This window comes from Anabas testudineus, chromosome 3, assembly GCF_900324465.2.
Source record: "Anabas testudineus chromosome 3, fAnaTes1.2, whole genome shotgun sequence".
NCBI classification, from domain to species: Eukaryota; Metazoa; Chordata; class Actinopteri; order Anabantiformes; family Anabantidae; genus Anabas; species Anabas testudineus.
Genome location: NC_046612.1, coordinates 1666330 through 1694002, shown reverse-complemented (window position 1 = coordinate 1694002; position 27673 = coordinate 1666330). Strand labels below are relative to the sequence as shown.

The window sequence follows — 27673 nt, the reverse complement described above, 5'->3', positions numbered from 1 at the left end:
GAAGGTTTTAAATGAGCTCTATGATTAGCAGTGAAACACTCCATGGTAAAAACCACATTAGCACTGTAGTGTTTATACCAGTCACTGGTTGGATTTTGAGCTCTGACACATTCACTTAACCGGAGGATTTAGTCACTGAATGCATTTAATTACTCGAGTGTGAATAAACTCTTATCTGTCTTTGAATACACAGCATAAAGCTGCTTTTATCAGCGTTTGGGCTGCAGATAGGAGGAAAACATCAAAATAAGCTGACACACAGAGAACAACCTCTGAATCTGCCTGAACAGCCGCTAAAAGAAGCTGTGTCTCTGCAAGTGGAGACAGCTCATCAGCACGTCCTGAGTCTCTGATGTCCACAGCACAGTCAAGTTAAAACAACCTGAGATGGAGAAACAGATGATGCTTCTGTTGGGAGGGCGGTTCTCTGACTGATAAAGAGAAACGTCACCATCACTCAACATGTCCACAAATGTAAAGAAAGACAAGCTGGGATTTCACTGGTACGTCCTGTAGGTGGTGGAGTTCTTGTTGACCAGCAGCTGGGTGCAGTTGGTACCATGAGGAAGTTGCTAGCACCAAGAAAAACAGAAGAACAACCTTCAGGGTGTGTTTGAGCCTACACACAGCGACCGAGCTGTGGACAGTTTAAAGCTTCTTCGGTGCTGCAGAGTTGTGTTTTGGACCCGTTACTCAGAGCGGTGGTTAGATGTGGATTAATGCAGGTTTAAGAACCTTGTTGAGGTTCAGATACAAAGAGCTACTGCTCATATTTAAAACGCTCTGTGCTTCCCAAACCTCTTTTTTCCTGACAATCACTTGTCACTGCTGTCAGCACATTTTCAGCTCCTCAGGGTTTAAGTGTCGTCAAGTCGCCGCTGCACAGAGAAGACGGAGGAAACAGTCATCTGGACATGCTGTGCTGTGGTCGCAAGAGTTGGGTTGGTCCTCAGCTGGTAGACCCTGTCGCTATGGCAACTAATGAACCACGTAGGGAGTGTGTGTGTGTGTGTGTGTGTGTGTGTGTGTGTGTGTGTGTGGGGGGGGGGGTCATGCATGCAGTTCTACATCTCTGAAAAATGCTGAAGTCGGCTGTTTCACTGAGCATGTGTAACAAAGTGAGTAGCAAGGTGAAGGATCTTCTACATCGAAGCAGCGCGTCTAATACAGAAGAAGAAGAAATGACCAGCGTCTGTCAGGACACGTTTACAGCTGAAGCAGTGAAAGGCTGGATTACAGACGACCCTGAAAGCCTCACAAACACACTTCACATGCAGGAGGGATCTGCATGTAGCCGCTCCGCTCCGTACACACCAGCAGCAGACCTAATTGTAAAGTGGGACATTATATAGGGCACACTGTAAAAAAATGTCAGGCTAAATAGAGAATAGGAGGCAAGTGAGAGCAGCGGTGCAGCGAAGTCCTGCAGAGTCCAAACAACACACAACACAGTTAGTTCTTAGAGGTGGGCGCCGGCCGTCCATCTTTAAGAGTTAATGCTCCTTTATTCTCTTGTAATGAAACACGAACACATTCTAGACTCTCTGCAAGTGCATTTCCCAAAGTTTTGCTCTGAACAATTCAGTATCATGAAAAGAAAATGATTCTTTCTTCGCTGTTGTTTTGCTCTTATTTAATATGCAGGTCTCACACCTTCATTAGAGAGAGCTGTGCTGCTTTCACTTGATATGTGGTTGATTGCTTTGATTATCACGCTGCAAATTGAGTTTCTCTTCAGGGACAATAAAGTCTGAATTACATAGACGACAACATGTAGGAGAGTTTATTCTATGTAAATATTGAAAATAAATCAGTGGCGAATGGAGTTGTTGAAGTTTAGAATTTCCACCTTTAACGATAAAACATCGTTCTCAGTTTCCAAGTTTTAGTTGATGAAGAAAATAAAACGAGAAATGAAGTAACAGAAGTTTCATGTAGAGTAAATGAAATACTGAAGGGAAGAAAGTCACAATCTTAGAAACAGGTTTATAAATGGAGCTTGTAGGCTCCCATCGACCCCCCCCGTCTTGCCATGTGTGTGTGGTACACAGCAGTGCTGCTCTGCTCTGTGCTGATTTAGTTGAACACAGTTAATTCAGAAATATTTTACTATGTCTAAGTACAATCAACTCGAATAAAGAAGATACTGAAACTAGATTTGACACAAAGCCCCTGAAGGGGTCAGGACCTGAACTTCAGGGGCCTCAGTTAATCCTCTCCATAACAAATGTGTAATCAAATTACCACAAACCCACTAACTCAAAGGGCCCCTCAGGCTGTCAGGGTCTAGGTCAATTGACCAATTTGTCAGTGAGTGACCCAGCATTCACCAAACCGAAGATGAAAAGAAGGAAGAGGAGGAGGAAGAGGAGGAAGAGGAAGAGTCAGGAGAAGACAGAGTCCTTCTCCACAGGACGATGAGGGAGGGGTACGTCAGGACATGTTCACAAGTGAACTCGATCCTGATGGTGATGACAGTGAGTATCCAGGACCGAGTTATCACCTGGATCTGCAGCTCTGTGTGTTTTAGTGTCTGTGACCTTACTGTACTGTACTGTACTGTGCTGTACTGTACTGTACTGTGCTGTACTGTGATGTACTGTACTGTACTGTACTGTACTGTGATGTACTGTACTGTACTGTACTGTACTGTACTGTACTGTGCTGTACTGTACTGTACTGTGATGTACTGTACTGTACTGTACTGTACTGTACTGTGCTGTACTGTGATGTACTGTACTGTGATGTACTGTACTGTACTGTGCTGTACTGTACTGTGCTGTACTGTACTGTACTGTGATGTACTGTACTGTGATGTACTGTACTGTACTGTACTGTGATGTACTGTACTGTACTGTACTGTACTGTACTGTGATGTACTGTGATGTACTGTACTGTACTAGGATGTACTGTGATGTACTGCACTGTACTGTGCTGTACTGTGATGTACTGTACTGTACTGTACTGTACTGTGCTGTACTGTGATGTACTGTACTGTACTGTACTGTACTGTACTGTGATGTACTGTACTGTACTGTGATGTACTGTACTGTACTGTACTGTGATGTACTGTACTGTACTGTACTGTGATGTACTGTACTGTACTGTGATGTACTGTACTGTACTGTACTGTGATGTACTGTACTGTACTGTACTGTGATGTACTGTACTGTACTGTACTTTGATGTACTGTACTGTACTGTACTGTGATGTACTGTACTGTACTGTACTGTACTGTGCTGTACTGTACTGTACTGTGCTGTACTGTGATGTACTGTACTGTACTGTGATGTACTGTACTGTATTGTGATGTACTGTGATGTACTGTACTGTACTGTACTGTGATGTACTGTACTGTACTGTACTGTGATGTACTGTACTGTACTGTGATGTACTGTGCTGTACTGTACTGTACTGTACTGTGATGTACTGTACTGTACTGTACTGTACTGTGATGTACTGTACTGTACTGTGATGTACTGTACTGTGATGTACTGTACTGTACTGTACTGTGATGTACTGTACTGTGATGTACTGTGATGTACTGTACTGTACTGTACTGTACTGTGATGTACTGTACTGTACTGTACTGTACTGTACTGTACTGTACTGTGATGTACTGTGATGTACTGTGATGTACTGTACTGTACTGTACTGTACTGTGATGTACTGTACTGTGATGTACTGTACTGTACTGTGATGTACTGTACTGTAAATCCATAACAGACCTGTGCTGCTGGACGTGCACTGAACCATCAGACTGCTGATAAATGAGAATATGTCTTTATATTGTTTTCGGCCTGTTCAGCTGCCTCCAAGCAACAAGACAATTCATTAGGATCGAAGTTATTTCCACATAATCAAATGAATCATCGTCTTTATTACAAACAAGCAGGCGAGACTGAAATCATCCCTCTGGAAAGACGTTTAAAGAAAAGTCTGGAAAGAGATGTTAGGGAGCACGATACAGAGACACATCCAATCTCAGAGGAGCTGCAATAACAAAATACTCCCTCCACAGATTTAAAGTCATCCTGAGCTTTAGTGTTTCCAGGTTTCCTCATGATATGTGATACAGCAGAGGTTTCAGGAGGGTCAGGATCGAACAGTCCACTCGCTACCATCCATCGATCCTCTGCTATCAGGAGGATAAGTAGGACGACTGATAATGGCGTCCTGCCTGCTTCCCTGGGGAGATACAATCACTGCCTCTAGCAGCAGTGTCAGCGAGTTTCTGGAGGGATTTTTCCTCCCGGGTTTAGACCTCTGCCTACTCTCCCAGCTTGTTGTTTAATCATCGTTACTGAACTAAACTCACTTCCCTCTGATACAGTAACTCTACCATTTAATTGCAGTAATTCTTCTGACATGCTGCAGTGTTTCACGCTGATGCATTAAGATGAAGTTGGGGTCATTAGTTTGTTGAGCGCACCTTTACCAAAGCCTGCTCACACTCTCTCCACCACCACACATCTCAGGTGCCCTTGTTCACTGCTCGCTCTCTCTGTCTCTCTCACTCACTCCATCTCTGAAAGCACATTAATCATAGCAGACTCCCACATGTTTTCACCTCTACCTCCTCCCCGCCCTGTTTCTCCTACTCCTCCGGATCTCTTCCTCTGGTGCTGGAGGCAAGTGGGTCACCAGCAACTGGAGGACTGTTTCACTCTGATGGAGAGAGAGAGAGCGAGATGTGGAGAGAGGGAGCTGAAGGATACAGGAGATGCAGGTTTCAACAAAACTGCTTCTTTTATTAGAACCAAGTCCTCCAGAAACTAAACTGACAAATTTATAGAGACAAAAGTGACTTTTACTACAAGGGGGGAAAGGACCTCTGGAGATTCTCCTGTGATCAGCTGCCAGGGGGCTTTTATTGTGAAAGACACACAGAGAAAAGAGTAAGGTCAGTATCTGTTCCTCTCTCTTAAAGGGGACATTTTATCATGTGAGATGACATCTTGTCTAAAAACAGAAGCAAAGGGAATTTCTTCATTAATATTTATAAAGCTGAACAACTGGTCTGAGACGCAGGAAATCAGCTGCAGCTCCACATGAAGGAGGGAAATGGGGCAAAGCCGTGGACCTCTGTATAACAAGCCACCTCTTTGCTCCCATTCATGATTATATCAGAACATACTGAAAAACCACGGTGCAGCACAAACAGGCGCAGGTCTGAGTGGTTCTGGGTTGTGGTTCTGGTGTTAAATGGACAGACGTTGCCATCTAGTGGCTCCTTGTGGACATTACCAATCCTGTCTGGTCTGTTCGGTTCTAAGGTTTCAGTCTCTGGGAACTTGGGTCTAAGAAGAACCAATTTATCTTTGACTGTGAGGAGTAGAAACAAAAGGAGAATTTAAAAGGTTTAATATTGGAAAAATAAAAATCTTTAAACTTTCCAAACAAAACTTTTAAGAAACTTTATCTTCTGGTAATTTATTCTACATGTAATAAGGTTCATGCTGCTCTCTGCTGGACAGGACTTGAATATAACTTAACTGTGTTTCGTGTGTGTGCTGAATGTAAAAAATACTTTTGAAAAACTATGATGATACAATAAATCTATACTGTACATAGAAGCAAAGGCAAACAACATGTAATTATTTCATTTATTGCTTTAATTTAGACATTTTCAATCTTCCATAAAAGGATTTACGTAGAATTATTTTCCAAAAAATGAAGCTAATCCATTTTAACCGAGATCTTTAATGACAAATAATTAAATGTGCAAAAACAAAAGGTGAAATTCTTTGTGATGCCAATGCATGGTGCCATCTATAATCCACAAACAGCCCTGAGAGACATCTCTGCTCATCGTTCTTCCAGTTTTTGCTCACCTATCAAGGTGCTTTGAGCTGGTGCCACAGACTGTCCGTAAAATACACATCATATTGGAAACGTGGAGAAAAGTTCAATAAGCTTTATTCATCTTTTCTTTCGAGATGCTCAAGTGTGAACTACAAAGTTCACCTCTGACAGTATTGCACTAAGTGAAGCATCACCAGCTCTTAAAAATAGAGAGTAGAGAAAATAATCGGAACATTTTTCAGTAGTTAAACATTTTCCATAAATAGATTCCGTTCATCGTTTCGTCCATCAATCGCTTCTTATGTACAGATCATTACAACTGCGAGCAGGTCTGTAACCGGATCAGTTCTCAAGACTGAAAACGTCCTCATTCTGTTAGTCTGGCCTTTAACAGTTCATCATTTTCTTTGTGCCTTGTTAGTCTGTTACTAAACAAGAAGAAATGTACAGTCATCAAACCTCAGGCAGGGAATCCAAAAGCAAATATACATAAATACACTCCCAAACAGATACTGATGCACATTTAAATACAGAAAAACCTTAAATACACACAGTATGTTACTTTCATGTCCTCTGCAGCACATTTTAAATGGCACACCATGATACTGGAGTCAATTCTACATATTCTGTCTCCCACTGACTTTGACAGGAGAGCACCTATTAAACTGCCACGGTGACGATACACACCTTTGGCTTTACACTTTAAAGGGAGCAAGGTGGGAGAGGTGTAGTGCTTCTGAGCTTACAGGAGATGATTATATACACATTTGGATGATCAGTGCATAGTTTTAACTCAGCATCACGATTATGTGCAAGGTATCAAACCAGGCAGGCAGAAGAAGCAGCTGGTGCCGACATTTGGGGTTTGGAGGTAAAACAAATGGTTACTGACAGACGGGATGTTTGCACGAGATTTGAAACAAGACTGATCCAGTAGTGTTAACCAAGAAAGGATATGGCTTTCTGCACCTTCTCAGGCTTTGATGTCAGGTTTACACCGAAGCTTCATCTCCTTTCTAATGTGGATCTGATGAAAACATACTACACGCAGCACGTCTAAGTCAACAGGAGATCCCATTAGCTTCTTCACAGAAAGAACAAAGAGGACAGAAAAGGGGATCAGGCTTTAAGGCTTCGATCACTATGCAACAGTATATCACAGTCTCACTTCTGGTGCTGGTACCAGCTGTTTAGCATAAACACTGTCATTAATGGAGCAGGTGTCTTAATGTTAAATGTTATTTACTGTCCTGACAACATTAACCAGGACAGGTGTGATTCAACCAGAGCATGAGGAGAATGAATGTACCAGTTTTAGTGTTTCACCAAGCTTTACAATACAAACTGGATAAAAAATAAACATACAGACTTCTGCTTTGAGATTGAACCTTCAGTCAGTTTGTGTTATTTCCCAGTGTGACCTTGCTACAGGGCACCAGTGAGGCACATGAGGACAAGCACGTGTATTGTGAGCAAGTAGGCCAGAAAGAAATATCGAGAGCGGGCGCGGCTCGTCAGCAGCCTGGAAAAGTAGAGGCTTCTGCCTCTGAGCCAGCGTCGGCACGCCACCATGCCGCCTTTCACCTGGAGGAACAGACAGGAAACAGTCAGAAGCCATGACGTTGGTTTACTCAACAGGAAGTGTCACAAATGAAAGTCTGCCGAGTACCTTGCGAGTGATTAAAGGCTGGTTTGGGTTGAGACTGAGAGCTTCCCACTCCTCTTCTGTTTCCATCTCGATACTGAAGTCCCTCTGACCGTCTCTGGACAGGCTGCAACCAACACAACACAAACACTGTAAAAGGTTCTGAAGTGTTGATTCTAATGTGTGTGTGTGTGTGTGTGTGTGTGTGTGTGAGAATTAATGGTTCACGCCTAAGTCAGTGAATTTGGGAACCACCTCTTTGCTCTGTCCTCAGAAACACGAAGAGCCTCCTCAGCCGACTCCCTCCTGGTTCTCTCATCTGCCAGACTCAGCTCCAGCTCGAGCAGCCTGAAAACACACACGTGCACACACAGTATGTGAGAACAGCTGATTCTAGACAAACATCTGTCAGGATGTACAACACATTGCTCCTCACCTTTCTCGCAGCTGACTGGCTTCAGCAGTTTCAGCAACAACTGAGTCCTTGCTTCTCTCCTGGGGGGCTCCTGGTGCAACCTCAGCATACACTGACCCCTGGTGCCGCGGACAAGATTACAAGTAGTCGAGTGACTGATTTGTTTTTCTTGATTTGACAGTGTGAGTTTTAACTGTAGAGAACTGAATACACACTGTCCACACAAGCAGCAGATGTGCGTAAACATAAGAATGTTTACCTGAGCCTGGCCTTGGACCTGGCTTTCCAGCCAGTGACAGTGATTCTGGGTGTCCCTCAGGGTTTGGGAAACAGCCCTCAGCTGAGCTGCAACAGCACCTTTCTCTTCCACTGCCTGCTGTAGCTGTAGGAAGAGAGAGGATGGGGACAGGAAGGTTTAGACAGATGATTCAGCAAATTTTAGCATAAATGGTTTTGATTTAGAAGGTTTTTCTACCACTGAAAAATAATTCTGTTCTCTGCATAAAACTTGCAGAAGACTTTAATAGAACCAGTTTGATACCTTGCTGTTGAGTTGCTGGAAGTACTGGTCTCGCTGCTGAATCTCATACATGCAGCGCTGCAGGTTTGTGTAAAGATGGACCCTCTCTGCTTCCAGCCGACTCACCACGTCCTCTGTTCCACTCTGACCAACTAAAGCAACTGTTTCCTGTTGTATGGAGGGAAAAATAATAGAATGAACAGAAGTATTCTGGTTATCGAACTGGCAGCTGTTTGTTTCCCTTTATATTTTGAAAAGTTGCTGACAGTTGTTTTAGATGCACATTTACAGTATTTTTGTTTCTATAGTACCAGCAACAACATCAACTACTGTACATCTTGAGCAGTTCAGTATACAATAAAATTTAAAACGTGCACAAACACAATATTACAAAATACAATCTAAAGAAGTTTAACTTTTGTCATTTCTGAATATATTCATGTGTAACTCACCTTGACTGGTGGTGTGTCTTTCCTCTCTGTGTCTGACCTACACAACAAAAAACAAACTTTAGTCTCCTAATCGTAACATTTCTAATTAAATAGTAATTCAAGTCTGATTTAATTTTACTTCTCTTCAGTTTTCTTTTACCTGATATTCGCTGCATCTTGGGATCGGTTGGTGTCTTTTGCAGGAGGTATATTCTGGACCTTTTGCTTTAGCTCCTCCATCTTCTGTAAAACATAAAATAAAGAAAAAAGTCATACGAACCAACAATAAATACATTAAAACAAAATAAAAACTATTATTACGATATCACTGACACCAGATCATGAACCCAAATAGAAAAATACCATGCAAGTCAAGTCAAAGCAATGAGCTATGGAACAAAATAAATCTAACTTGACCCTTCATGCTGTCCACAAAATGAAAACACAGCAGTGAGAGGAAAGTGCAAGCAACAGCCAAACTCAAATCACAGCTGATGACTTGACTTACCAGCCCATCCCTCTCATTCTGGACAGCACTGTCTGCTCGTCCTTCAGACTTTTCCCCACTCGTGGAGGTGACAGTCTGTGGACTTGATCCTTGCCTGGACTCAACCACACGTTTGACCTCGACCAACTCATCCATCAGCCTGTCCCGGTCGTTCTGCAGGCTGGCCATGGATCTGGAGAAGGCTGACAGCTGCCTGCTGTACGCGTTATTTTCCAGGACAACTTGCTTCAGTTCCTTTTCTTTCCCTGACAAGGCCTTCGACAGCTCATCCACCAGCTTGTTTAACTCTGTGTGAGCATCCTTACTCTCTACAGCCTTTAATTTATGAACAAGAAGGTCCCTCTCTTTGGAAAATGCTGCCAAATCTGAAGAGGCATCCTGCAGACTGTGCTCTACTTTGTTGAAGGCTGCCTGAGTCTCTCGAAGTTCTTCATCATATCGGTTTCTCAGGGTCTTGAAGTCTTCAATAAGCTGATCACGGTCATTCTGCAAAGCAGCCATGGCTTTACACAGGGACTCATTTTGAGCCTTTGTGCCTTTGCTTTGCATTTTGGCCTCGGATAACTGTTGCTCCATTTCAAGAAGGTCTTTAGCCAGCTCTGCCACCCTTTGATCAGCCGTCTCACGTTCGCTTCTCATCAGCTCTACCTCACGCTCAAATGTGTCCAGCTCACTGTTGTACTTATCCTCAGCTTCAGACAATTTTTTGTTTGTCTCATTTTCAACCAACTGAATTTTTTCCTTTAGTTCATCGATTACGATCTTCTGAGAAAGACGTTTTTGCTGGAGGTCGTTACATTCAGCGGCTTTGGCCGCCACAACTTCCTGTAGGTCAGCAATCACTTTGCCCTCATTTGTTGTGGCTCTTTCTTTTTTCTGGCTCAATATTTCAGCTTCCAGGATTGAAACCTGAGACTGAAGCTTCGAAACTTCAGCTTTTACCATAGAGTTCGCCTCTTCTTCTTTTTGCAGTTCCAAGCGAGACTCTCTATGTTGCTTTTCAGCAGCAGCTTTTTGGTTTTCAAGAGTTTTGATCACATCCTGCTGCTTCTTCAGCAGAACCTTCAACTGGTTGTCCTTCAATGATAACACTTGATTCAAATCCTCTCTGTACCGAACCAGTTGAGCCCTGAGCATTGCGTTCTCTGAATTGAGATCATCCATCTGATGTAACAACTTTCTAATTTCATGTTTAAGGCCTTTGGTTGCACCACCTTCTCCATCAGCAGACCCCTCTTTACCCTTTAAGCCCAACTCCCTCTTTGCTTCAAGTATTCTGTATTCTGACATCAAACGCTCCCGTTCATTCTGTAAAGACACAAGCGAGTTTTTGAACGAGTCCATCTTAGCTGCCATCTGCTCCTTTTCCTGGACTGATTTATTAACTTTGATTTGCAGATTTTTAACCTTGGCTTCAAGCGCTCTCATCTCTTTGTCAGCCTTTTCCCTTTGATAGCGTACAGATGCTAACCTGTCCTCATAAACTGCTACCTGGGAGCGATAATTAGCCTGAAGTTGTTCAAGATATCCTGACATCTGTCCATCTTTACAGGACAGCAAAGAGGAGATCTCAGCATCTTTGCTCTGTAGAAGTGTTTTTAGTTGAAGAGAAATTCCCTCTTGCTTCTCAAAGTCGGCCTGAAGTTTGTCGTTTTGAGACTTTAAAAGTAGCATCTGAGCATCTGTGTCTGCATTTATCGTCTCCGTTTGCTGGAGATTTAGCTGCATTTGGGAAATCATATCCTCTTTGTCCACCAGCTGTCGGTTCAGTACATTTTTATCGTGTTCCATTCTTTCCACTTGACCACTCAGTTCCTTCACCTGCACAGTCATAAGCTCCACAGATTCAGAAAGTTCAGCATTGCTTGCACTCATGACAAACAGCTGTCTCTGCTGTGCTGCAGCAGCAACAGAGTATTCGTTGAGGGTCCTTTCCAGTCTTGACTTAGTCACTCGTAGTTCATTCACCTCTTTATCTTTTACTCTCATGTCTTCGAGGAATCTTTTGATCACAAAACCCTGTTCGAGGAGTTGGTTATCTTTCTCGTGTAAGGTCTTTTGGTACAAATCATTCCAAAGTTTCGTAGCATCTGTGCCTTGAGGAGTGGACAACAAAGCAGACAGCTTGGCTTCACTAGTCTCAGCCGCCCTCTTCAGAGTATTGATCTGTAGATCTCGTGAGTCTAGTTGCTGCATCAGTTCATTCACTTTTTGACTCTCTGAATCTTTTAAATAGTTGAGCTCATCTATCTGTTGCTGTAACACAAACTGATTCTCCTTATACAAATGTATTTGTTTCTCATCTAGATTTTCTGGCAGCTTAGTTTTGTCCACAGCCTGATTCTGAACCTCAGACTTACTTTGCTGTGATACTTCCACAGCCAGTTGGTCTCTTTCCGACTGAACACTCACCATCTTTTCTGTGGCCTCCTGGAGGAGATTCTTGTGTTTTATCAGTTCAGCTTCAACTTCCTTACTTCTCACTTCTAAAGCAGAAGTCTTCTCTGAGCCTTTCTTCAGTTCCTTCTCCAAGTGTTCACAGGCAGACTGTGAGCTCTTCAAAGAGCTCTCTAGATCTAAAATCAGTTCTTGATATTTGATACAGTTTTGCTGCAGATGATTTATCTCCTGATGCTTTTCCTTGAGTAACTCTTGCAGCTCTTTCTTTACATTCTTGGACCCTTCGTTGCCTCTCTGAACAGTCTTGAGTTTCTCCTCAAACTCTCTGACTAGTTTGAGCTGCTCCTCTTCTTTTTCTTGACGAACTTGATTACTCATCTCCTTACTGGTAGCAAGCTGAGACGATAGCTGAGTGTTTTGGGACTGTAGAACATTGACAGACTCAGTGAGTTCATCAATTCTTTCAGCATTCTTAAGGATCACAGTTTCCAAATATTCATTTTCATTTTTCACCTTGTCCGAACTCTCTTGAAAATTTTCAAGCTCCTCTTGCAGAAGTGATTTGTCATCCTCCAAGATTCTTACCTTCTCATTCAGACTAATAGTCTCTTGGCTGTGCTTGTTAATAATGCTTTCAAGCTCTTTAATTACATCATCTTTCTTTGACAACTGCAATTCATAATCATTCTGAGTCTGCTCAGTTCTTTCAGAAAGATTCTGCTTCTCCATTTGTAAGAATTTGTGGATTTCCAACTGAGCACCAAGTTCTGTTTTCTGGGCCTCAATCTGAGCAGTCAGTGAATTATTCAAACTGAGTGCTTCATCGAGTTTCAGCTGCATGCTGTTTGTGTATGTACTTAACTCCAAGTGCTTCTTTTCCAGTGAGCTGTTAGCCTCTGCAAGATTTTCTGCCAACTGGCTATTTTCAACCTGCAGCTCAGTAAGTTTCACTCTGAGATCTTCTGTCGATGCTTTAACTTGGCAAATCTCAGTCTCCAATTGTTGATTTTGATCAGTGAGCCTGGACATTGCCCTTTTATGACTTCCATCAATCTCAGTCAACTCTTTTTTGATTTTCTGATTTTCCTGCTCCAGCTCCTCAATCGTCTGCTGTTTCCCTTTGGAAAATTGGCGCATCCTCTCTTTCATCCGGTCATTTTCCTCCTCCATCTCTCTGGCTTGCGTCTCCAGAATCTTCATTTCTGTCTCATGTTTATGTATTTTTCTAAGGGCTTCCTGCCGATCACGTTTGGCCCCCTCCAAAAGCTGTCTCATCTTATCCATTTCACTGCTAACATTTTCATAGGCTTGTAAAAGAGACTCATATTCTTGTTTAAGCTCAGCATGCTTCGACTTCCACTTGGACAATTCCTCTGTTTGAGAGTCCTTAAGAGATTCAAGCTGGCATGAGAACGCTTGCTTCTGCTGGGTGATGTTTTCTATGGTTAGTTTTAAGCTGTTACAGGCTGCCGATAAGCTACGATTATCATTCAGGATGCGATTGACTTCGGTGCTCAGCTGGTCTTTCTCGTTGTTCAGAGATGACAGAGAGTTTTCCAGGTTTACATTTTGTTGTGTCAACTTTAACACGGATGACTCCAAAGCAGAACACTCAGCTTCTTTAGCTTTTTGTTTGGCTGACAGCTTTTCTAATTCTTCCTTGAGTTCTTTTCTTGAAACTAAGGCTGCTTGAAGTTTCCTGGTTAGGAGTGCAACTTTGTTGTGGTTGTCCTGATTGGTCATTTTAGTGCTAACTTCTTGAGATTTCTGGAGCTCATCTGTCTCTGCTCTCATTTTCTGAATGGTCATTTCATGCATTTCAATGTGCTGCTGCAGCTGCCGTTCGAGTGCAGAAATAAGTTCTTCCTTTTCTGAAATTTGCACCTGTGAAAGTATTAAAGCATCATCTTTCTCCTTTAGTTTCATCTCAAAGCTTTCAGGACAGCTGTAAGAACAAACCGCTTCCTTGAAGGCGTCCTCCTGCGTGTTGCTCGTTTCAGGCATCTTTTGCTGAAGCTGTCTGTTTAACTGCTCTGACTCCTTCAGCTGCATGTTCAGTGTGGTTACCTCATCTATGAGATTTTCTTTTTCTTGCCTTAACAAATTCAAACTCTTTTCCATGTCAGTACAATGCAGCTTTGTTTTTTTAAGCTCCCCAGTCAAAATCTCTTTGTCCTCACAGAGTCTCTGCTCTGTCTCTGCTAATGTTTTTTGGATAGATAAAACTTCCAATGATTTCTGAGAAACTAATGCAACTGCTGCTTCAAGTTCTGATTTCATCCAGTTACTTTGCTCCAGAACAGTTTTCTCCTGTTCCTTTAAAATTTGATACTTTTCTTCATTTGTAGAATTGGGTTTCTCTTGCGTCTCAGAGATGTTTAGCTGGGTCTTTAAAACTATGTTCTCATTAAATAAATCTTGTTTCTCCTGTTCAGCCCTTAGTGCAGCAACATTGATTGCTTCCTTGTATCTCTCCATTTCTTCTGTTTTCTCTCTTGCTTCTGCATGAGCTTTTTCCAACTCATTCTCCACCATGTGTAATTTTGATTTCAAACTCTCTGCTCTTCGCTCTGCGACTTCGAGAGCCTCATCTCTACTTGTCAACTCAAGAGACATGCTCTCAATTTTGGATTTAACATTTTCCATCTCTGTTTGTAAGTGCGACAGAGAATGGCACTGGCTTTCTTTCTCAGCCAGAGACATCTTCAAATCTTGTAGAGTTTTATCCCTCTCCTCCACTAGCTGTCTTAAAGTGTCCAGTTCATCCCTGTATAACAAGCAGGTTTTAGTGCGGTCCTCCAGGTCCTTGACATTCTGATCAAAGCTTAATTGGACAGCATTTAGTTCATTTGTTTGCTGACAGTGTTGTTCCAAGAGAGCCTTATAGTCGTCTTTCAATTCTGCTAGTTCTTGAGTTAATTTCTTTTCATTTTCTTGAGCTTTCTTCATTGTCTCTTTGCGTGCCAGCAAGGCAGCCTGAGCCTTCTTCTGTAGCATTGCTTTTTCTAATTTCATCTGTGCAAGCTCATTTTCTAAATCAACAGTCGAAGCAGCAGAGGAAGATTTGTCCTTCAACTCTTCTTTACAAGTCTTGATTTCATTTTCAAGCTCTTCTAATTTCTTTATAAAGTGGTTTCGTTCTTGCTCAAATTCTTCATCTTTCTCGGCAGAACTTGACTGTAGCTGCTCAATGAGGGTGTTTTTGTCATTGAGTGTTTGCTGTATTTCTGACAAATACACTTCTTTTTCACTCAGTGTGGTTTGCAAAAATTCTTTCTCTGATTGCAATTGTTTGACAAATCTTTCACTTTGCGTTTTGTGTTCAAGAACCTCCCCTTCTTTCTCAAAAATGTTCTTTTCAAGAAGAGAAACCTTTTCTTGATACATATTTTCTGCAGCTTGAGCTTGATTTGTTACAGCCGCTAACTTATCCTGTAAAAGTGAAACTTGAGTTTGATAGTTTACACTCTCTTCTTTTTGGCTTTCATAATCCTCAAGTTTTTTCAACAGATCCTTTCTTACCACTAGAGCAGCCTGAAGCTTCTTCTTCATTGCATCTTTTTCTTTAGACACCTTTGCTAGTTCACTCTTAAGATCATCATTTTTCTTACTCAGCTCAAGTGTCTCTGAATTCTTATTCTCAATTTCACTTTGACAGAGTGAAAGCCGATCTTCTAACTGCTGAGAAATATTTTCAAGGCCTTCCAATGAGGTTTTATGTGCTTGCTCTGTGCTTTCTAATTGTGCTTTTAGAGATGTCTTTTCTTCACTTAGTTTCATTCTTTCATTTGAGACAGCTTCCATGACTTGGGCAATGGATGCGTCTTTATCCCTTAACTGCTGACTAAGTCCAGCAAGTAATTCCTTCTGCTGACTAATCTGAATGTTCATATAGCTGATTTGCTCATCTCTTGTTTGCAAGTCACTGTGTAAAGAAGAGTGTTTGACAGCAGATTCTTTCACTTTTTCTGTTTCATCTTTTAGCTGAGTCTGTAAATGTTCAACAGTCTCTTGTAGAAGCGCAATTTGTTGATAATTCTCACCATTACTCCTCTCTCCTCTATTAAGCATATCCTGTACGTTCTGTAATTGTGCAACAGTTTTATCTAATTCATTTTTCAATGCATCAACCTCAGACTGATGAGTTTCTTGTAACTGCTTTATCATATCCTGTAAAGAGGAAGATGATCTCCCAGATGAGGTTGGTGGCAAAACAGATGGATCTTTGTCAGAACCATTTTTTATTGCTACAAGTTTTTGTAACTCATTTTCCATGGTTTTTAAAGTCTGTTGCAACTTGTTGTTCTCGTAATCCTTTTCTTGAACAGATGCCAATACCTTCTCAAGTTGAATCCTGGATGCTGATGCCTCAGACTCTTTGGCGCTCAGCTGATCAGAACCATGCCTAATTGCAGAGGAAGCCTCTGCTAGTTTCTCATGCAAACTGTCCAAGTCCTGTTTCAAAGCATTAACTCTAAGATCTTTAGATTTCATTTCAGTTTCAACACTTCTCAATTGTTCTGCAAGTAGCTCCTTATCCTGTTTTTCTCTATCCAGAACTAAAAGCCACTCCTTCTCAGAATCCTGCAGTATTTGTTCTATCTTTTGAATGTTTTCTTTTAACTGAGAAAGTTCTTCATCTTTGGCACTAACCTTTGCTTGAAGGCTCTCCTTTTCGGACACCATTTTCTCCATGATTTCGTTCATGCTGCTGGACTGCTGCTCCATTTGAACCTGCAGCTCCCCCTGCGATGTCCAAATCTGATGATGTCTCTGTTCCAGCTCTTCCTTGTCTGCAAGGAGTTTCTCAACTTCCTGCCGCAAACGTGTGTTCTCGTTTATAATAGTATCAAGATGCTTCTGATGCTCTTCCTTTGATAAACTAATCTGATCATTTAATCTCTTATTTTGCTCTTCTAGTTTCTGAATTTCTAAAACTAACTGGGATGCATTTTTGGCCTGAGCTGTGTACTGGCTGTTAATTGCATGGAGAGCCATTTCTCTCTGCTCAAGGTTTTCTGTCAATGCATTCATTTGTGATACAACTTGAAGATGTTGTGATTTAAGTCTCTCTATTTCAACAGTCAGCAATGATACGCTAGTCTGATGAGAAGCAAAGGCTTCATCCTTTTCCTTTAAAACACTAGAGTTCAGATCTTCTGCTTTTCTGAGTTTCTGATTGATCACGATTAACTCGTTTCTCAGAGTTTCTACGGTAGTCTTTGCTGTCTGGTGTTCATTATTGGAATCAGCCAATACCTTTCGAAGTTTAGACACCTCATCGCTGCTTTGGACCAGTTGCTTCTTTACATCTTGTAACTCTTCTAAGTTGGCTGCATATTTCTCTTGCAGATTGTTGAAGGCACTTTGTGTTTCTTCTCTTGACTTTCTGCAGTTGTCCGACTCAGTGGACAAAAACTGAATTCGACTCTGCAGCTCTGACACCAACTCTGTACTTTCCATGAACTGAGATTTAAAGAGCAAAGCCTCATCTGCTCTTCTTTGAATATCCTGAAGTGACTTTGATTTCTCCAAAAAAGCAGTTTCTTTCTCTTCCAACGCCTTTTTCAGACTTTCCACTTCTGCTACCTGCACTTGCAAGGTACTGTTGAGCTTTGTGACAGATTCCTCAAGGTGTGAAATCTGTTCTTTCAAGTTCTCACACTCTGCTTCTTTGGTGTGGAGATCTGAAGTAAGATGTTCAACGGTTGCTGAAGAATGACTCTGGTATTCAAGACTTGACTGTTCCTTTTTCTCCAATGTATTTTTCAGTATGGATGACTCTGAAGTCAGACTGTCAACTTGGCTTCTCAGTTTAAAGACACAATCTTCAAGCTCTGACACTTTTGCACTTAAACTGACATTGTCATCTGCTTTCTGTTTCAGCTGCTGCTCCTGCTCAGCCACAGTACTGCTGAGTTGCTCTATCAAATGCTTCTGCTGGTTCTGGGACTCATCTTTTGCCTGCATGGTCATATTAAGCATTTCCTTCTCTGAGCAGGCAGTTTTCAGTTCGTTGTCCCGATCACACACTGCTGTTTTGAGATTTGAAGCCTCGTCTTGTGCTCTGGACAGATCCGTCACTGTTTTCTGAAGTTCTGACTTGAGTTTAGCATTCTGCTCATTCATTGCTTGGATGCAGTCTTTACAATCAACTATCTCTGCTTTCTTCTGGTCCGTTTCCTGTGTCAGCTGAACATTATCTGCAGTGAGTTTCTCCACAGCAGCCTTTTGGTTGGAAATTTCATTTTCCATCGCTGCAGCACTCTCATTCATGGCACCAAGCTGACTGCTAAGCGAAATCACTGATTCATTTCGTTTATTCAGCTCATCTTTATGATTCTGAAGTTCATTTGTTACTTCTTTTAATGTCTGTTCTTTTTGCTTTATCTCATGCCTGAGTGTCTCCTGCTCAGTCTGCATCTGTGATATGAGATCTCTCTGTAGCTTGAGTTCGTTCTGGTAAACACTGCACTCCTCAGCTTTCTGCTGAAACATCGTGTCTTTCTCCATTAGCCCTGACTTGAGAACAGATCCCTGCTCCTGAAGCATTGATATTGTGTCCTGAAGCTGCAGCATTTGATTCTGCTGAGCCTCCAGCTGTGAACTCTGCTCTGACACAGTCTTTTCCTTCTCATTTAATGACACAGTGAGTTGACTGACTTTCATTTCTAAACCTTTAACATGCTCTTGTAAACTTTGAAGATGTTCTGCTCTCTCCTTTAGCATTTTTGACAGATTAGCACATTCATTTGTTTTCTCAAGTAAACCAGCAGAATTTGACAGTTCACTTTCCTTGAGGATTTTTTTCAACTCATTTGCTGATAATGTTAGTTCCTCCTTTTTCTTCACAAGACCTTCAATTATTTTCTGATTGTCTGACATTTGAATTTCAAGTGCAGAATGTTTTTCTTGGAGCAAACTCCTCTCACTGGTTAATTCACAAACTGATTTGATTTTCTGTGCCAACTCTTCCTGCAGTCTTTGATTCTCTTCTGTTAGGCTGCTGAACTGGACACTGAGACTTGAACTCTGTTCCAGACTTGCTTTAAGCTGTCCATTAAGGTCTGATACAATGACTGTTTGCTGAGCAAGCTCCTTTTCTCTGGATTCACAGGCATTACGAAGTTGGTGGTTTTCTTCAGTTACTGAGCGGATGTGGCTGTTGAGTCTAACCAACTCTGTTTGCTTCCGCTCTGCATCAGACTCGAGCCTTCTGGTGTTTTCTTCCATGGTGCTGATCTGGTCGCTCAGAGACTTGACAGTGTTCTTTGTCTCATTCAGTTCCTTTCTGTGTTTTTCACACAGTTGTGCCATGTTTTTCAGCTTTTGTTCATGTTCTTCTGAAAGTAATGCAGCCTCAGCTTGTAGCTTGGATACAATATTTTTCTGAGTTGTAATTTCATTCTGCACACTGTGGAACTCCTCCTGCTTTTCTTTCAGCATTGCATCTTTCTCTATTATCACAGACTTCAGACTGCATTCCTGTTCTTGAAGCAACGACAATGTTTCCTGAAGTTGTGTTTGCTGATTTTGTTGGGCCTCTAACTGGACATGAAGATCAGTGCCTTTCTGCTCTTTTTCTGCTATGTCACGCTGGAGCTGGTCTACCATAGAATTTAGACTTTGCACTTGTTCCTGTAGTTTGGTGACCTGAGCCTCTCTCTCTTTGACTAACTGGTTGAGGTTCATACATTCATTTGTTTTTGCCAGTAAGATCTCTGAGTTTGAGTGTGTGCTTTGTTCAAGAACTTGACTTAACTCATTATTTCGAACAGTCAATTCCTCATTATCTTTTTGTAGCCCTTCAATAGTTTTGTTGTTCTGTGAATGTTGTGTTTCCAGTAAGGATATCTTTTCTACCAAAGAATCTTTTTCAACTGTAAGTTCAGAAATAGTTTTTACACTTTCGCTTACTGTTAGTTCAAGTCTCTGTTTCTCTTGCGTAAGGCAATGAATTTGTGTCTCCAGACTACTTTTAAGTTCAAGAGCAGATGAAGCCTTTTCATTAAGCTCTTTTACATTCTGCTTCTGTAGCTCAAGCTCCTCATTCAGCCCTTTAAGGTTTTCATGCAGCTGTTGTTTCTCAGTCTTCAGGCTCTTTAAGACGTTCTCAAGTTTGGAGATGTTTTCTGATTTGCTTTGAAGTTCACTGCTCAACTTCTGATTTTCTGAATCCCGGACCTGCAGCTCACTGTTGAATTTCTGCCTCTCGTCTTCGGCTTGTTGATCATTTGCCTTCAGTTGGTTTTCCAGTGAGGCTATGATTTCCAGCTTCTCTTGAATCTCCTTTTTGATGTGATCCTTACTCTGCACCTGCTCCTCTAATTGTTTGGTCAATGTCTGAGTTTCATTAGTGTATTTTTCCACCTGTGCCAGAAGTCTGTTTTGTTCTTCCTTAAAGGATTTCAGTTCTTTTTCATATGTCTGCTCTTTGTCACGAAGCTGTTGCTGTAATTTCTCATTGTTAGTATTTTTGTCATTAAGCTGCAAAACGAATCCTTCTGACTCCTGTAGCTTTTGTGAGGATAAAGTCAGCTGCTCTTTTAGAGATTTGATGTGTGTCTCACATTCGGAAAGGTGATTGCTATGGTTCACAATCTGTTTCTGGACGTCCCCTCGAAGATCCTGAATAATTTTCTTATCCTCTTCCGCTTGCTTTATCAGATGTTCCACCTCATTCACCTTAGAGTCTTTTTCCTCTTTGGCTTTGGCTAACTCAATCTCAGTGTCCTTGAGTTTTTCTACCAGCTCTGTGATCTTGCTATTCAGAACCTGTTGGTCTGAATTCTGTGAGTCTCTGATAATCATGGCCTCCCGCTCTGCCTTAGTCAGTGCATTTTCTACATGAACCAGATTCTCTTCTTTTAATTTGATCTCCTGCTTCAGCACTGTGACCTGTTCTGCATATTCAGCCATGTTATCAGAGAGGATGGATATCTCTTTGTCCTTTTCCAGCAGGATATCTTTAAGACTATCAATTTCCCGCTCACAGCTTTGAAGGTCATGAATGAGCTGGGCACGTTCTTCCAAGTGGGAGGTGTTGAGTTTGTCCAGCTCCTCGTTTGTCTGATCAAGCTCAGTTTGCAGTGTTTCAATGGTGACTTCCTGCTTTTGTGTCTGAAAATATTGAGAAATATAAAACAACAATGAGGCATTGAGTGAAGCATGCAAAGTTTTATCACTAGTGCAAAGCCAAGATTAATCATCAAGGAGATTTCAAGTATTATCAGCAGCAGTATTATCTTATATTTAATTGCTGTCCATGTATGGGTGAGCTGGAATTAATGGATAAAAAAATGTGCTATTAATGACACTGAAACTTGATTCATGTCTCAATTAACTAAAATCACACCTTGTCCTTCAGCACATTCAGCTTCTGCATGAGGTCTGCAACTTCTGTCTTCAACTCAGAGCATTGTTTCTCTGAGCTGCTGCATTTCATGGAAACATTCTCCAGCTAAAAAAAAGAAAAACACACAATGAGATGTGAACCTTTACACAAAAATAAAAGGAAGTAACACGAAACAAAAACTTACAGTGTGCTCAGTCTGAAGGAGCTTTTCAGACACCTCTTTGTATTGAATCTCTTTTTCACTCAAAGATTCTCTGAGGCTGTTGATGAGCTCGAGTTTCTCTGATGTCTTGGCCAATGTATTCTCTTTCTCAATGAGGGAGCTTTCCAGGCACTCTTGTGTGTCACTCAGCCTAAAAAGACAATCACAACAACTAAAATATTTAACACTTAAACTTCCAGTGTCAGATACCAGGCTGTATGATGCAAAGTCGGGTAGTCTACTCCTGGGTACAAAAAGATTTTGTCTATCCAATCCCGAACAATTTAAACATGACTGTAAAATGACCTGCAGAGATACGGCCTTTTTTGTTTGTGTGTTCATTCAGGTTCAGTCACAGCTTAATTATCTGCAAATAATTTTTCAGATAAAACTGTATTTTGAAAGTTTTTTCACTACTTTTTAAAAAACGCTGCACTGTATAATGACTCACAAGCAAGAAAATTAATGCACTCATTTTAAAGTGCATGAATGTCATAAAATCTCCCACTCACAGAATGTGTAATTCTGGGATAATGGGTTTAATATTCTACATGTCATAATACAGCACTATGTTATTTTTAATGGCTTGATTAGTTAAATAAATGATCAATTCAACTGACTCAAATTTGAAAGCTTATTAAATTAAGATCTGCTGATAATGAATTTAATAGATTTTTTGTAAAATATGCATTAAAATCCTTGAACACTAAAAATAAATTACTTTTCTCACATAGTACTTACACATTTGTAGAAGAAACAAAAATGGTAAACCTCTTGACTTTGACTTTTATTGGCCAAACTGACATGATGAAGAACTAAATTCATTTCCAGGTATATGAATCCAGCTATACTAACGATTTGAGCAGCGCTAATCATCCTACTATATGGCTACAGGATTTATAGTGTCCATTCATGACCTTGTTTACTGATTTAAATGAAATCATAGCAAAACAGGTTTTGCTGTGAATGAAGAGCTTACCCTTTGAGCTGTTCATTCAGACTGTTAACCAGAAGCTGATGCTTTTCTGCATCTCTGCTCTGTTGACTTCGCACACTGGCAAGTTGGCTCTGAAGTTTCTCTGACTCATTCTGTCGTGGCAGAAGAACAACAAACAGTATGCAAAGATTAAATTCTTTGTACTAAAAAGCAGCAACACCGTTTATGTCACAATCATCACAATCTCTATATGTTTGGTAATAGTCACCTCTGATATTCACCATTTCTAACATTGAAATGTGGTTTTCAACACCCAGTGAGTCTGCGAGAGAACATTTCGCTTGCTTAAAACATTATTTAACACACGTGTACTGGATTAAACAAGCACACCACACCATTAGCTGTCACCGCCAGAGGTGCTCTCTAGCGCACACAAACACGAGAGACCCAACACACCTGAGAGACCCAATATGGCTGCTCATCTTCATCTACATCAAACGTCACCTGTGTTAGAAGGGTTTGTTACAAAATCCTAGTCCTCTGGGGTAAAAAAACATGCAATTCACTCATCAGTAGGTAAGTTACATCTTCATAGTGTGAGTGTAATACAATATTTAGTACAACTGGTTTAACTTAACCCTGGGGCTATGAGATGTGATCTTGGCAGAAGATTTGTTTAGTGAGGTTACCTGCAGTGCCTCGATGCGCGCCTGCAGCTGCAGTCGATCCTCCAGATCTTGACAGCGCTCCTCTAAGGTCAGTATCTGCTCCTGCAGTTGGTTCCTTTCCAGTTCCAACTCCTCCACAACGGACCGTAGTCCATCTAGAATCATCAGAAAGGAAAAAAACTGAGAAAACATATCTGCGATACCTGTAATCAACACATATAGGAAAGAATTAACTATGTTCTAATAGCTTACAGGACAAATTTTACAATAATAATAATAATAATCAGCTGAACAACAGAGTTCAGGCTGTTCATGTTACGTTTAATAAAATGCAACACTCCCTGCACAGTTTTTGTCAGATTAAAAGCCATCCAGTATGGCAAAGGGAATTGAGAATTGTTGTACTGGGGTAGCACTGGCAGAAAACTTGTTCATAGACCAAGAAATGGATTTTAATTGTAATGATTTTATTTTAATGATTTGCCTGAATTTAAATTTCAAGTATAACAGTTGTTTCTTACGTGCTAGTTGTAACTAATTGCTAAGCAGATAATCTGGACACAAACTATCTGACAACAAAATCATTTTAAAATTCAGATGGATAAATTGTGGCTAAAGGTAAAACTGCTGAACTAACACCAAATCTGAATTTAAAAGTTAGTTTCTTATTTAAGAATAAATTAACAGAACAATGTTAATTATATAATTATATAACTGCATTAATTATCAAACCAATTGTAGAATATTATATTTGTTCTCATGGTCATATTAAGTGACAGCTCTAAGGCATTGATAAAAGGGGGGGGGGAAAGCAGGTAAGGTTTGTAGAAAACATGAATCAGTGGAATCACATGACAATGTTTTATGACAAGGGGCAGTGTCAAACAGCATGAAAAGAAATAAAGAAAAGTAGCAGAGCATGCAAACAATGAAAAAACATAACTTACCACAGCCGGGCAGTACCGCTCCACATATAATTCTATGCTTTCACCAGAATTCAGTGCAATCCTAGCAACACTAGTCAGCTCAACCAGCATGCACATGTCCAACAAAAATACTGTCAATTGATGAAAATGTAAACCAACAAATGAGTGTTTAAATCTTAGGATTATAGCAACTGTCTCAGTCATTTTTTTACTCACTGAGGATGAACTTCAATTCAGTTTGCTCAAGTGTGAAAAGAAGGCAAGCTGAACCAAGCTAATCCTTATAGTAAGTAAAACACAATCACCCAATACAGGTAATCCAGCCCTTACAATCACAATATCGGCAGGTTAGATGGACAAAGACAAAACCAACCAACAGCCATAATCCAACACTCAGTACAATGTTTGGAGTGTTATAATGAAACCAACAAAATATCAACCCAAAGACAACTTAAAGTTCCCAAAGTAATGTGCAGATGACGTGTGCATGCCAGTGTAAACTGTCCAGTGGGTCTCACACCTGTGTCAGGAGTACTGTACTCGGGCCACCAACCTCCCATGTTCTCTCCCTCCATTGGGGTTGTGCCTCCTGAGGTGCTGCTCGGGTCCTGGAAAGGGGTCTGTCCATCAAACTCAAAATCCTCCTGCAAGTGGGATGAATTTAATTGAAGCAGAGCAGTCGCAGGTTGTAAAGCACACAATCTTCAAAATAATGATTTGACGGACTACACATTGTAAATTCTACATGTCTGTTTGGGTTTGAATTCATTAAATGAATCACACACCAACAAGCTGCTGGTGGGCAGAAAACGGTGGGCAAGCTTTCGAACAAGTCAAAAGACTGATATTATAAAGTATATTTAATTGTTTACTCTAAATAATGTCTCCAGGCACAATCCATTCTTTTAGTTGGTACCTGTAAGTTCCTATTAATTCCTATAGTTGGTGAAGACAACTACAAAGTCAGGGGAGGGACAATGTCCCCTGCATTATTCAGATTATGAGGGTACATACACCACTGCTGTGCAGCTGCTTCCACACAGTTACCGAATAAATTTGTTGGTTTAGTTTAGAGACGCTCTTTTGGATTTTAATTGCTGGAACTTGTTGAGGGTTACACACAGGTCAGGAATAAGTGCTGACTGTGAAGAACACTTTAGCAGAGATGCGTACCTTTGGCACTAATTTAGGCAGTTTTGTTTATGCCAAAATTAATTAGAGCTGGGTATATTACATGTTTCTGAATTGGATTATTTTATAATTATTTTAACAAAGGGTAATACCTAATGTAATTTTCCACCTTCTGAAGATTGCTCAAATTAAAGTCGTACAGGCAGACAGGTAAAGTATCCTGACATAAACACTTGTGCAACCACAGCAGTCTGGCCACCAACCTGCAGGCTTCGCTGGGATGGAACCACCAGTTTCTTGGGCCTGTGTTGACCGAGCCCCCGAGTTTGAGCCAACTCCTCCTCCAACTCCTGCTGCCGAGTGGCCAGTGCTGAATCGGAGCAGCCAGGAAAGAACCAGTCATCCTCAATCAGTTTTGTGCCACAGGGAAAGGGGGAAGTTGCGTTGGATTGAGGATGTTTGTATGGATGGGAGGTGGGTACAAATGTAATGGACAGAATGATGGCAGTGAAAGGAGGATGTGACAAACAAGAAGACAGATTTGCAAAGTAGAAGAGAGTGGTGGCATAGATGGTGTTGGTGGTTCTGATAAAGATGGGGAGGCACTTTCAACTCCATTAATAAACTTTGTAACATAGAAAACATCCAACAGTGAAGACAACTAGATAGATAGACTGTATGAACAAAGTATGAAGGCAGAGACTGAGAGAATCAAAGATGGAGAAAGTTACAGACACACTGTACTGTATAAGTATATGTACTTTTGTATTTGCATAGGGCATATGGACCTGAGAAACACTTCAAGAGCAACATTCTGGTCAGAGCCATGCACACCTAATTTGCATAGCAGAGGAAAACAGCATTTAAACATGTGGGAGACAAGAAGGGAAAGTGGCTGTGGGAGGAAGGAGAGCGTCCAGTTTCATGAGTCACACGTAAAGCCAATGTTTCATCATTGTGACTTCAATAAGGAGACCAGACAGTTGTTTAGGGACACCAGGCAGACGTGGATCTGTGGGGGGTTCCTGCAGTGGTTTTACATTACTTTGATTTTCATTTAGCAGCATAGGACGCAAGCAGGATAATGCCAGATTGATCAGGCTGAAAAGAAATTTCCCATCTGTTTTGTGACACACAACAGGTTGATTTGAAAGTGTAGGGGAAGGTCAAGGGGTGGAGGGGCAGCTCAAAGCAAAGGGTGGGGCAGAAACAGAAATGGAGTTCAATGGGTTAAGCAGTGGTCAGTGTGGGTTCAGTACATAAGCAGGGTTAAGCAGGCTCTAATCTAATCTATTCATTGATCACATAATACAACATTATTAAGACAGAACTTTAAGCATTTACCAGGACTAAAATCCTCCACACTTCTCATTGTGGATAAACAAGTCTGAAGCAGAACAGAGGCAGACTGTACACCTACACTGACCACAGCAGTACAGATTATACTGTATGTGGAGGATGAAAAGAGCAGGAGAGACATGAGTATTATTCATGAAGCCAAAACAGTGAGTCCTTTGCCGTAATATATATTTGAGTTGAGTTTGCTTTATTAGTGCCTGAGATGTAATGCAGTCATGCAGTGTCTCATATATCATATCCTAACATAACAGCAGTGCCAAAATCACAAAGCATACAGCTTATTCAGGCTTCTTTAGGTAAGACTGTGTTTATATGTTATTTTTTTTAATTTACTGAGATTGGGAATGTGATTTTAATGCAAAGTGAAGCTGATTTATTATTCCGCACATGAATAATTTTTCAAAAAGGCTTGGACCTTCATTGTTTCTCAAATTAACTCTTCCTAAAAGTAATGATTTGCTTAGAAATAATGTAACGTTGCTAGAAATATTGCAGCCTGCAGCAGCAAAACAGAGAAGCAAAAGCTCAGCATGCACTGATGTTGATGAAGCTTTAGTTAACGTGTCTACAGTTTATATCAACAGGTAAGATCCAATTTAAAATCAGTAAACCAGAAAGCAAGCTATTGTCAAACTAATCAAACCAAATCATAGGAGTGTATTACATAAGAGGCAGCTTCCATTTCAGTAATAAACCAATAATTACACTTGTAATTGAGTTTCCTGCAGTCACTCTATCTGTAATCGACAAAAGAAGACACCAACAGGACAAATCAATGGGGAGATGAAAAATTAACTATATCTAGGTCTCACTAAAAAAGAAATGCCGGTTCAGGGAAGGTTTTTGGTTTTCTGTCAGCGTTAGAAGAAACAGAAGTGAATGAGACACAGATTCATTAAACTCTAGCAACAAATTATCTGCAGTCGTCCTTCATAAAATGTGTTAATTACTGTGAAGGCTGTGAGTTGAGTTGTTAGGATTTCGAGTCTCATTATTTACACTAGGTTCATTAATTTCTACGTCACTTCATTGGTTCTGTAATTTAACAGCTGGTAGCACACACAGTTCATCAGGATCAACAGTTATAATGTAAAAGTGACTATTACCCACTTTGTTCTGAGCATGACTTACATTTTATTTAACTTCATTTCATTCATTACTCTGGTTTATAAATATCTGGTTGTCCAGAGCTGTGACTAAAATATATCTGAGGAATCAAAGATTTGCTTCCTTGTACCTAATCTGTTTGTTATTCTGTCTACTTATACTTCTTATACATATTCTAAAAACTATAAAGATAATTATATTCTAAACCCCAAATAAATCCATTACAAAAGCATGAAGTATGTACCTGCACTAAGTGATCCGTTT

At 40.8% G+C, this 27673-nt stretch overlaps 1 protein-coding gene across 3 annotated transcripts in view; it reads right to left on the bottom strand.

Moving 5' to 3' along the window:
- Window positions 1-5683: 5683 nt before the first annotated feature.
- si:ch211-220f16.2 (golgin subfamily B member 1) overlaps window positions 5684-27673 on the bottom strand; it is a 31998-nt gene continuing 10008 nt past the window's right edge. The window contains exons 15-31 of one of the 3 annotated variants that reach the window (XM_026378581.1): window positions 25207-25357; window positions 24333-24456; window positions 22908-23041; window positions 22261-22370; window positions 21264-21432; window positions 21080-21184; window positions 16581-20844; window positions 16500-16526; window positions 9325-16394; window positions 8977-9059; window positions 8838-8874; window positions 8407-8553; window positions 8125-8247; window positions 7887-7984; window positions 7706-7798; window positions 7475-7577; window positions 5684-7389 (exon numbers count right to left, since the gene is read on the bottom strand). In XM_026378581.1, coding sequence (XP_026234366.1) covers window positions 7231-7389; window positions 7475-7577; window positions 7706-7798; window positions 7887-7984; window positions 8125-8247; window positions 8407-8553; window positions 8838-8874; window positions 8977-9059; window positions 9325-16394; window positions 16500-16526; window positions 16581-20844; window positions 21080-21184; window positions 21264-21432; window positions 22261-22370; window positions 22908-23041; window positions 24333-24456; window positions 25207-25357 — 12997 coding nt within the window. In that variant the 3' untranslated portion in view covers window positions 5684-7230. Of the gene's footprint in view, window positions 7390-7474; window positions 7578-7705; window positions 7799-7886; window positions 7985-8124; window positions 8248-8406; window positions 8554-8837; window positions 8875-8976; window positions 9060-9324; window positions 20845-21079; window positions 21185-21263; window positions 21433-22260; window positions 22371-22907; window positions 23042-24332; window positions 24457-25206; window positions 25358-27673 lie in introns of all 3 variants that reach the window. The other 2 variants (XM_033325933.1, XM_026378580.1) reach the window with 2 other exon arrangements.